Source organism: Acipenser ruthenus, chromosome 24, assembly GCF_902713425.1.
Source record: "Acipenser ruthenus chromosome 24, fAciRut3.2 maternal haplotype, whole genome shotgun sequence".
In the NCBI taxonomy this organism is placed as follows: Eukaryota; Metazoa; Chordata; class Actinopteri; order Acipenseriformes; family Acipenseridae; genus Acipenser; species Acipenser ruthenus.
Genome location: NC_081212.1, coordinates 28,562,569 through 28,574,858, shown reverse-complemented (window position 1 = coordinate 28,574,858; position 12,290 = coordinate 28,562,569). Strand labels below are relative to the sequence as shown.

Here is a 12,290-nt window from a genome sequence, read left to right as displayed (position 1 = left end):
TGGGGTCGCGCTCTGTTACTGGTGTTAATGAGCATGTGTTTATATCAACTGGATAAGCCTGATGAAAAAAACGCTCACCAGTATTATTATTATAATAATAATAATAATAATAATAATAATAATAATAATAATAATAATAATAATAATTCCCCTGTTGATACTAGCATTAAGACTTCAAAATGACCAATTATAAAAAAAAAATGACGAGCTGCCATCATACCAAAGCATTCTGTAAGTGCTCAGTCAAACCGTGTGTCTAAATGATCAGACCACTGAGACGTGAGCTGGCTTACCGAGCAGCTGGTTGGCAGAAGATGTGGTGAGGTTGAACTGCTGCTCCAGGTACTTCCCCAGGAAGGCAGCAAAGCCGGCCACCACCGCGATCTCCATGCAGGCGGCCAGGACGATGCAGGTGAACACCGGGTTCGACAGCAGGTGCTTTGTCACTTTGGGGATCACTGGAGCAGGGGCAAGAAACGAGACAGGCATGAGCATGCGATCGCACTTGAGCAGGGGCAAGAAACAAGACAGGCATGCGATCGCACTGGAGCAGGGGCAAGAAACAAGACAGGCATGCGATCGCACTGGAGCAGGGGCAAGAAACAAGACAGGCATGCAATCCCACTGGAGCAGGGGCAAGAAACAAGACAGGCATGCGATCCCACTGGATCAGGGGCAAGAAACAAGACAGGCATGCGATCGCACTGGATCAGGGGCAAGAAACAAGACAGGCATGCGATCCCACTGGATCAGGGGCAAGAAACAAGACAGGCATGCGATCCCACTGGATCAGGGGCAAGAAACAAGACAGGCATGCGATCCCTCTGGAGCAGGGGCAAGAAACGAGACAGGCATGCGATCGCACTGGAGCAGGGGCAAGAAACAAGACAGGCATGCGATCCCACTGGAGCAGGGGCAAGAAACAAGACAGGCATGCAATCCCACTGGATCAGGGGCAAGAAACGAGACAGGCATGCAATCCCACTGGAGCAGGGGCAAGAAACGAGACAGGCATGCGATCCCACTGGAGCAGGGGCAAGAAACAAGACAGGCATGCAATCCCACTGGAGTAGGGGCAAGAAACAAGACAGGCATGCAATCCCACTGGAGCAGGGGCAAGAAACAAGACAGGCATGCGATCGCACTGGAGCAGGGGCAAGAAACAAGACAGGCATGCAATCCCACTGGAGCAGGGGCAAGAAACAAGACAGGCATGCGATTGCACTGGAGCAGGGGCAAGAAACAAGACAGGCATGCAATCCCACTGGAGCAGGGGCAAGAAACAAGACAGGCATGAGCATGCGATCCACCAATCACAAGGCTCTTCTACAGAGGCACACCCCAAACTGAGTGATCTGTGATCCTGCGCTAGAACGGGATGAGGTTTTCAGAAAGGTAAAAGGAGGGTGCACCATAACCTTTAGCTCAAAACATGCACAAGTTTAATGTTCAGAATAACACCAGAAACTTATACTGTATCTCATGTGACAAATAACAAGAAATACATTTCCAAACAGGCATTCATTGTCAGGACAATTGCCAGAAAGTATCCCCTGCTGCTGAGGTTCATAGCGGGAGGGTTACAGTGTGTTAGGCTTTGAATTATGTTGTCTTCTTCCTCAGTGGTTATGCTAATTATTCCACTGAGGTAGTAAAAGAGTAAAAACAGACAGATCTTGCCTGGCCGCTCCACTCATATTTCAAGAAGCAGAAGTTTGAAAAGCACTTCAGCATGGTGCTGCTAACAGCTGGGAAAGGCCACTCCAGCTCCAGTCTGCATCTTAATAAAACTTTGCTGAGTCCCTTCACTAGGGCTGATAACATAAATGCTGTGCCTGGAGCTGGCTTAGCGGGTCAAATGCAGAGCAAGGTCAGAGTGGCAGCCACAGGGTTCCAATTTAGCTCTGACGTTTCCTGTCGTAACACATTTCCTCCAGCCACTTTAAAAGACCAAAGAATCGACTTCACGGCTGGCTGGAGTTCTGCTTTATTAATACGAACCCGGCAGAAGAGCAGCCACAACAAAACGGCCGTGTGCTTTGCACTCAACATGGTCTGCAATGCTGTAACCACTTTGCACTTACAACCAGGATTTCTCTCCATGTCGACAGCCCCTATGCAGCACTACTGAGCGTACCGGTCTCAGGCTCAGTTAGACTGCATTTTCCCTTTGCTCATTCTCGTGTGTTCCAGTCACTTTGCTCTCACCTCTCATCTGCTGGCAGCAGGTGGGGTTCTTCTCTGGCTCTTGGGCGTTGCGCACCACCCCGTTGCTGGGTTTGGGTCTCTCGTAGTCGCGGGGGAGGCTCTCGGGAAGCATGGTCTGCTCGCTCTCGCCGCCGCTGTCCAGCTCCTGCACTGACAGGGACTGTGGGAATCCGAACATGAAGAGCGCCGAGAAGAAGAGCAAGGCACCACAGAGCAGGAAGCCGCCCCACCAGGCTCCGATCCAGCGGGGGTCATCGGGGGTGATGTCCAGCTTACCTGCGGAAAGGGAAAAAGCTTAACAGGAACCAAAATTAATATTTTGCTGTAGACGAGGGCTGCAGCTCTCCTTGGAGGTGTATGAAATGATTATTTGAATGTTCAACGCCCCATGCTCTACAGGAAGGTGCCACCAAACTGGGACCCGTTTTGAGGCGTGCTCCCGTTTGGTTATTTCACACTATATATTTTTTTAAACAGTGTTCCCTTGATTTTTTATTTTTTTTTACCATTTGATAATTCACTAATTTGGGTAACTCACAGTTGGGTCATGTTGACAGTATACTGTAAAAGCCCTAGATTTTCCTGTATAAGGGACTTTCACTAATCCACTGTTTTCAATATTTCACAGTGCAATAAAGAGGAGGCCTGATCTTTAATCATCAGCACCTGAATTTGAATTTGAAATAAATCAAGTGCATTTCCAGTCACTGCCTGACTAAACATCTGCACTACTTGCTGGCATCTTGCTGCAGAACCACCAACACGCATGCATGCATTCCCCTTGCCAAAGCACCTCAGTCCTCATGCTGGGGGTGGGTGAAGGAAGGACCTGCGTGGTGAGGAGGGGTTATTAGGTCATACTGTGGCCAGGGTATCTCTGAAGTGAACAATCACACCTCTGAGATTACCATGGGAGGGACCGGTTTAAATCTATGTCAGAACATTGCCCAGACTCTACCTCCCACACTACTGAGTGTAGTAGATGGAGACCATCTCTGAATCAGAGTGGGCTCCCCTCTAATCCATCAGTAGCCTTGAGGGCATCACACAGCAGACCCTGCCACTTCCTCAATGTTCACATTTAGAGCCGCAGCGCTAGTATTTGTCTTGCATGCAGCCCTCCATGACTACTTACTGGTGTCGATAAAGACAGCGTCCACATAGAATTTGGTACAGAGAGAGCCCAGGATGAAGCCACAAGCTGGTCCAAACACCAGGGTTGAGAATACGATTCCTATAAAACAATAAAAAAAAACAATTCAACACACTTTATGGGCTCCCATGTCACAAGTTATTTTGCCCAACACAGTAATGAACAAGCTTGTGATATGATATGCTGCATATGGTCACCCAGCATAACTGGCTTTGGTATTTGCAAAAGCTTGCCTTTCTAAAATCAACACTGCACATAGCATTGGCGATGTACAAGATACAGTCACTTCATTAGGAACTCTTTTTACTAGGCTCTGAACCACATGATGCAGCACAGGAACAAAACCCCGTCTGGATCTCATTATTCTCATAAAAGAGGCTGTACCCCAATTTCTCAGCCACAAACCTGCCCCACAACCACAGTGCAACTGATTCAAGAATTGATCTTTATTCTTCATTCTGGACATTAGATACTGTTACAACAGAAACATATTTCTAAATATACATCTGCAATACAAATGTTTCTTATTTCGCTGTCACTGAACGTGGATCTATATGCCTAGCCAAGAGCATTTCTTATCTTTAAATTGAAAGCACAGCTTTATTTAGTGATTCAGACTGCAGTGGTATTTCGGTCCCTCCTGTAATTTGACAGTTTCCTCCCTTACCCCAAGCCCTTGTGTGTCCTCTATCCTTTGCAAGATGCAGTGTCTAAACCCTTTTGTTTCTAAAGCAGCTGGGATCTAGCGCAGGGCTCTGGATTGTTCTGTACAGCGCAGAGCACAGGAGAAACAAGCAGCTCCTTTCAATGCTGTGAGCTAGTGAAGCATTCCCCTGCAGAGTCCTCCACGAGGACGCATGCTGCACCATTCTTCAAACACAGCAAGCTCAACTGATGGCCCACATGCTGCCACATTGCTTTCACACATGTGAGGAAGCGATAGCCCACGACCTGGGGGCTCGTGTGCAATCAGATGAGCTGCAGGAATGCACTTCAGTCTATACTGCACAGCCCCTGCTGCAGTGTCTGCTCTATACCATGGCCTGTGCATCTTACAATACACAGCAAATTCAGCATACCCTGTCACAAGGTATCGGCATGCAAATACAGCATTACGTGTTTGTCCATCTGAATAATTCAATTGTGTTGCGCATTAATTCAGCGGGGCTGCCACCTTCTGTTCTAAGAAGGTTAAAGTGGATCTGCTTTGTTTTCAAGGTGCAATAGCTTACAGGCCTATCCAGTATAACTGGAAAGACGTCATTTCACTTTCTGTTTGAATAAGACAATCGGTAACCAAAATAGATACATATCTAAGGAATACCAGTGACCAGTGTTGAACTTAAAAAAAAAAAAAAAAACACAACACAGGAAAACTGCTCTGTAATGCAAGGTGTGCGCTACACCTGCATGGCCACAAGAGGGCACTGTCATCACAATGGAATTCTCTGAATCCTCACCAGGCTTCTGTTCCTCTGTTCAGAGCCAGCTGTCGTTAGAATCTGCTTATCATGTGTCAATGACGAAGTAATTCATCACTTTCATCATGTCTTTCTTACATCATTGATTAAAATAAACACAGTGATATTTTAAACAACAGAACCAAGATACATGTGAAAATGTGGGATGATCTTTACCTCTGAATTATTTTATTTTAGATTTTATATCCACATAATTATATATATATATTATGTGGATATAAAATCTAAAATATATATATATATTAATATATATAGAGAGAGCAACTGTGCAACTGTGCTAAGGTCATGGGATGTCTACTGGAATAGAATCATCCAATCAGTTTTGAGCATTTATAGCTACAGTAAGCCCACACAATGGTCTGTATGACCCAACGATACTGTGCAATACTCCCTCTGGGGTGCTTATGATTGAGAGCCTATTCCGAACAGACCAGCACAGAGGAATCCGAGCTGAAAGAAGGGGAAACTTTTCATTTGGCAGGGCCTCCTGTTATGTTTTGTGTGCGGCTGGAAAATGTTGTGAAATGAAAACAGTGGTAAAGCTGAGCTGTAGACCAGCACTTTGTGACAGCTCATCCGGGAGGCTGCCAGAGCAGAGTGCAGTACTGCCAGTAAAATATGACCAGGCTAGGCTTCTACTGAAACCAGATTAGCAACCACGGGATCACAGAGAAGCCTTTAATAACCAAACCTCTTATTAAAAACCGTGTGGAATAACACACATTGCTGAAGTCCACAGCACAGCAGACAGGTGACAGTGTCCCACGGAGCTGAGAAGCAGCACACAGTTCGGATGGACCACGCACAGATACCTATATTTGATGTGACCTACATTTGAGCAGCTGGTATGTTTTAGTAATAATGAACAGTAGAGGCCCTGATTCCCATCCTTGCAGGAGTTGTGCGGTCAGTTTCCACTCCTTTTTGTCCTAACGGTTATCTGCAGAGACTACACAGCGCCTAAATGGCCTCACAAGGAATGCTCCTGCCACTCGGACAGCTGAAGCTGCAGCTTCTCTGGCTCTGCGCCTCGTTAGCTTTCATTTGATTTGCAAAACAGCAATTTGAACTCATTCACTGGGCAGGCGGTGTTTAGTGTTGGGGTCCTCTTTATTCGTTACAGCTGCAAGCCATGGATGAAAAACAGCTGCATGGTTTTTAAAAGCAGACGGCTACCGCAGGGTTTATCGACCGTCTTTAAACCATGGTTAAATAAGTGTCCAATAAGATGTTCACAAAGGGAGGCATGCATTCACAAAGCAGCGCTGTAAGAGATACAGCGCTGACGGGCCGCGTGGGGAGCGATCCCTCTTCACACACAAATTAGGGTCCCCAGAGGGGCTGCCCGACACCTAGCTCTGCTGAGCCCTTTATACACGCTGCCTCTGTGCTTTCTTCCAAAGTGCACTCTTTTATATCTGGAGAAGAAAGCTGGTGGCTGCCCCCTTAACTGTGTTTCCTGACCCATTAACTCACCAAACGGATTCTGAGCGCTTGAGCAGAGCTATTGATACAAACGCAGCCTGGTAACAGAACACAGTGGCATAACATACAGTATCAACACAAGATGATTTGAGGAGGTAGTGGTAGATTGATGCTTGAGTGTTGCTTCCTTTAGCTGGATGGAATGTCAGAATCCCATTGTGTGGTTAAAACAGTGAAAGCTGCTAAAGCACTGTGCTTAAAACTCTGTGTGAATCAACTTGAAACACTTGCATTCACAGCTCCATCAGTCGGCTTAATGGACAGAATAAGCCTGACAAACTCACCTTGCCCTGACTCGTCCACTAGAGAAAGACATGATGCTGCCATCTAGTGAGAGCCAAGTGAAGTGCAGGTGAGAGGGGTGTGCTCAGAATTCTGTATCCTGCAGCATGGCTCCCTCCTTCTCTCTCACTGTACCTCTTCTGACAGGTGAGAGGGGTGTGCTCAGAATTCTGTGTCCGTAGCTACAGTACAGTGCACTCTGGTATACCACAGTATAGTGTATATCGACAGGACAGCCATAAAGCTGAAGCCTTTCGGTTACTCTTTTGACAGCTGTCATTCTGCGCCTTTTATAGCCGAGACAGCAGATGAATGACAGCCTTGTTCTGGGGTTGAGGGAATCACTTTGAGGCGAGATGGGAGTTGATTGGCATGTCTCCCTCTCTCCCCGCCCCACCCCTACCCCTGACTGGCACACAGCCAGACATATGGAGCATATCCAGTGCACATCTGGGTGGCACTGTATAACTGGGTCTGATGTCCCGAACCTCATGTGACCTTGGTAAATCTGAATATTAATATACAATATATGTTTATTACTGCACATTTGTACACACACACACATTATATATATATATATATATATATATATATATATATATATATATATATATGCTGTACACATTGCTATGTATTCCATTAACAGGGCACGAATACTGCTGCTGAATAATTGCATTTTTACATCTATTAATCAGTCAGTTCTAAGCTAAATGTGTGCAGCAGTACTGGTGCTTCCTGGGCGTGTTTCCTTGGAGACCGCTCTGTATTGGCTGCTCATAGCAACAACACCACAATCTCTGCCCAGACAGGAAACCTCGGAAAGGAAGAGTGTATTGTCTTACTGGAAAATTACTTGACGACATCAATTCTCTAAATAAGGCACACTTGAATCTGTTCCATGTTTTTCCATTCTGCGTCAAATGATTCATTGCAGCGTTTGCGGCTCTACAACTGCCAGGGCCCAGAAAGCACAAAAAAGGAGGGAAGGCCTTCATGCACCTTTCATGCAAATGAGCGAGGCCTCAGTCATGTAGTGCTGTGTGGTTTGGTTAAGAAGAATCTGAAGACCTCTGAATGCCACTGATACCCTCATAAAAAATGAAAAAAAAGCCCTGGAAACTATTAATTTATTTCTATTTATTTAATAAAAAAGTGTCTTATGTTGAAGCTAAACCAGGTCAGCTTTTCAGAGTCACGTTGCCAATCGAAACTTCGGCAAACAAAACAACCCTAGTCATTAGCCGGTGGGTGCTCATGAGTTGTGCTCATTTGGAAACCCTTTTTTTGGCAGTGTTACTACATGATCTCAGCGTGCTTGTAAAGTGTATCCAGCTGTGTGTTTCCCTGCAGGTGCTTTTCCACAGACATGGCTGGCATGTCCTTTTGCTGTTCATGGTGTTTCCATTGCCGAGGAACGGTTCCTGCAGTACAATCTGACACCGCCTTCAGAGGTGATGCGGCTGGATTCACAAGCTTCTGCACCCGTTTTTCAGAGTGGAATCAAAACCCACTGATGTTTCAAAACCCACTCCCAGCGTTCATTTTAGTGTCCAACGTACGTATGTGTTTTGGAATATTGACAGTGTTACAAACCTGCTGTTTGTCTTGACCGAAGCGCTCACTGCAATGCTTCAGTCCTGCCGGACGATCGGATTCTTATTGAACAGAAAGCTCAGCTTGTTACCTATACAGTTTATAATCTGTATTTTTCTGGAAGTTTTTTTTGGACTGGGTTGTTGTTAAATATAAATTGGGGTGCAGTGCTGTTGATGACACCTACAGCTCAGCACTCACTCAATTCACCACCAGCAGTATCATGAGCGTTCAAGCTGGATTGAGGTATTTCAAAAGCCCTGGGGGACCCTGGCACAGTGCAATGATATTCAAGATGTACGACTTGTGCGCATTGGGCACACCGCTTCTTCATCAGCTCTCAGGGCACATGGGAATAACACAGGAATACCGATATTCTACTGTCTGGAAATGAAGGTACCGTGGCATCGATTTGGTCAGAGACTTTAAAATGTCTACAGCCCTGTTGAATCTGTCTCAACACGGCACATCGATGATCACAATACTACAAACCCCTCCTTCATACTGCTCTCTATACAGAGCAGCTCTCTCTGTCAGCCCCTTTTAAAATGTCTACAGCCCTGTTGAATCTGTCTCAACACGGCACATCGATGATCACAATACTACAAACCCCTCCTTCATACTGCTCTCTATACAGAGCAGCTCTCTCTGTCAGCCCCTTTTAAAATGTCTACAGCCCTGTTGAATCTGTCTCAACACGGCACATCGATGATCACAATACTACAAACCCCTCCTTCATACTGCTCTCTATACAGAGCAGCTCTCTCTGTCAGCCCCTTTTAAAATGTCTACAGCCCTGTTGAATCTGTCTCAACACGGCACATCGATGATCACAATACTACAAACCCCTCCTTCATACTGCTCTCTATACAGAGCAGCTCTCTCTGTCAGCCCCTTTTAAAATGTCTACAGCCCTGTTGAATCTGTCTCAACACGGCACATCGATGATCACAATACTACAAACCCCTCCTTCATACTGCTCTCTATACAGAGCAGCTCTCTCTGTCAGCCCCTTTTAAAATGTCTACAGCCCTGTTGAATCTGTCTCAACATAGCACATCGATGATCACAATACTACAAACCCCTCCTTCATACTGCTCTCTATACAGAGCAGCTCTCTCTGTCAGCCCCTTTTAAAATGTCTACAGCCCTGTTGAATCTGTCTCAACACGGCACATCGATGATCACAATACTACAAACCCCTCCTTCATACTGCTCTCTATACAGAGCAGCTCTCTCTGTCAGCCCCTTTTAAAATGTCTACAGCCCTGTTGAATCTGTCTCAACACGGCACATCGATGATCACAATACTACAAACCCCTCCTTCATACTGCTCTCTATACAGAGCAGCTCTCTCTGTCAGCCCCTTTTAAAATGTCTACAGCCCTGTTGAATCTGTCTCAACACGGCACATCGATGATCACAATACTACAAACCCCTCCTTCATACTGCTCTCTATACAGAGCAGCTCTCTCTGTCAGCCCCTTTTAAAATGTCTACAGCCCTGTTGAATCTGTCTCAACACGGCACATCGATGATCACAATACTACAAACCCCTCCTTCATACTGCTCTCTATACAGAGCAGCTCTCTCTGTCAGCCCCTTTTAAAATGTCTACAGCCCTGTTGAATCTGTCTCAACACGGCACATCGATGATCACAATACTACAAACCCCTCCTTCATACTGCTCTCTATACAGAGCAGCTCTCTCTGTCAGCCCCTTTTAAGTGACGATTCAATCCTGCGTTGCTGTTGTAATTCCACTGTAAATACACAAACAAACAAACTAAATAATGCCCACTGCAGTTTTCCCCGGCACCTCTCAGCACCCCCCCAGGAAACCATAGCTAATAAAAGTGCTAGAGCCTGCTGTCGTTTTGAATTAATGTTTTTTCCGAGCAGCAGGCCGTGGGGTGTGCAGTAATGAAATATAAAAAATCCTGAGGAATGACTGAGCCTCATTAATCTGGAAGGTTTTCATAATGTTCTCGTGTGCCCACTGAGTGAGCAAATTAGAGAGCTTATGAGCGCCTAGTATCCCGTTTCGCTGGGCATCGTGTGCACAGAATGCTGTAATTGACGCTGTACGTTACTCACTGGAAACAATTCCCTCAATCTGTTTTCCAAGTGCTTATAATGAGGATTATTAATCCATACTGTCAGGAAGTGCAGCTAACAAAATGGTACATCATACGCAAAAAACACAGACAGATGAATTCATTATCCAATACGTCTTTTTCCGTAGCGCTTTGCCATTCGCTACAAAAAACTACAATTCCTTCCAATACTTTTTCTTTTTTAAAAACTCCTTTCTGCTTTTGGAATTTTAAATTAGCCAGGGCATTATCATTAGACAGCACAAATGGAGTTTATTCAAGCCAGGAACTGTTTTATGACATGCAATGGAATAGAACACAATAAGACAGATGAGAGAGCCGTAACAGGCCTCCTTTCCGGATACCTCTGGACAGACCATTTTCAAGGCGCTGAGTAAGAGACCCCCACAGAAGCACATTATTCAGTCTCTTCTCAAAGCACCTTGAGTGTAAATGCAGACAGTAAGGGGTTCAAGTCCAGGGCACGGTGGTGCAGTGGGTTAACACATTAACTAGCTTTCCATCTGCTTAAGCACTGGGGTCAGTCAATGGGTTACAATGTGAAAAACAGTGATCCGCAATACTGATCTCTCTGCGTAACTGTGAGCAGTAAACAAAGCAGTGCACATGAGCAGTGTGGGATACATTTGAAATGATTCCCAGACCAAAAGCTATTCATTCATTGAAAATCAGTATTAAAAACTCAATCAGCCAAGCAGAAAAGCAGAAAATGGTTATTTTTTATCTGATGCATCATTCATGACTCAAGGTAATTTCATTAAATTTTAATTCTGTGTTGACTGGTGAGGCTGATCAATGTCCTACTCTTTTTCTTACAGTATTTTTTCTACTCACTCACTTTCATTATGAATTCAAAGAGATCTGCGTGTCTGTACCAGTAATTACCCACAATGTTTTGCTATTTTTTAGAAGAGCGATATTGAAATGCATGTTGCTGTTTTTGCCACGACACTGAAGGGCTCCGTGGATTACGTGCTGCGCTGAGCTGAGCCACCTCAGCTATTGTTCAGTCATACTATCATGTTCTCTTATCTTTGTCTGCTGATAATTTGGTTAGGGACTGGCAGAACTGAAAGCCCTCGCCATTCTCTATTACTCAGCTCCTAAATGATTTGAATTAACCTGCGGGCCCTGGATATGCGATTGTAATGTGGACAATAGAAGATCGCAGGGCGTGCTGAGAGCACGTGTCGTTTATTCAATTGGACTTAATTACGTTGGCAGAGAGCCAGGCATGGGGGGTTATTACTGGGTGTCTTTCGGGATACATGTCATGCTTTCAATGGACCATTTTTCACCCCCTTCTCTATTCGATTTCTCTCTTTCATTAAGATTTAAGAAATTAATGTCCATTTTGTTTTCAGCCAAAAAAGTTAATAATAATAATAATAATAATAATAATAATAATAATAATAATAATAATAAGAAGAAGAATAATAGCTGTTATGAAACTATCAACATTTACATTGTGACGCTGAGCTACACATTATAAAATGCATGCATATTTCTGCCAAACCCAAAGTGTACCTTTTCAGATGAGTGCTACATCTACCCTCCTTAGTCCCTTTATTAATAGAAATGGACTCTCATTTGAATGCATGGTGCAGCCAGGAAACCGTATAGAATTGATGATGAAAACTCACAACATCTATTCAAATAGAGAGCAAGGCTGGGGAGGATAATAAACTGCTGTCAGAGTGGAGAAGCACAGGTACAGTATGGCCCTACTGTAAAAAGCAGTGACTGCACAAGACTTCAGGCACGAGGTTAAAAGAGGTGCAATCAGCTAATCGTTTCATAACATATTTATTCTTGCCAGGAGTTGTATAAATAACGCTTTTTTTTTTTTTTTGCTTTTTTTTTTTTTTTTTAAGACTAAAACATTTCCATTGGTGCAACGAATTTAAAGCTCCTCCAGGATATTGGAAATCTGACGCATCACATTTTAATAAAACTTTCCCTGCAAGGATG

General features: G+C 44.6%; 1 protein-coding gene across 2 annotated transcripts in view; it reads right to left on the bottom strand.

Annotated features, from left to right (window-relative positions):
* Nucleotides 1–12,290, bottom strand: part of LOC117429095 (solute carrier organic anion transporter family member 3A1-like) — a 54,111-nt gene that overhangs the window by 10,267 nt on the left and 31,554 nt on the right. The window contains exons 3-5 of one of the 2 annotated variants that reach the window (XM_034048273.3): nt 3,344–3,442; nt 2,209–2,502; nt 294–458 (exon numbers count right to left, since the gene is read on the bottom strand). In XM_034048273.3, the coding sequence (XP_033904164.1) occupies nt 294–458; nt 2,209–2,502; nt 3,344–3,442 (558 nt within the window). The remainder of the gene's footprint in view (nt 1–293; nt 459–2,208; nt 2,503–3,343; nt 3,443–12,290) is intronic. The other variant, XM_034048274.3, reaches the window with a different exon arrangement.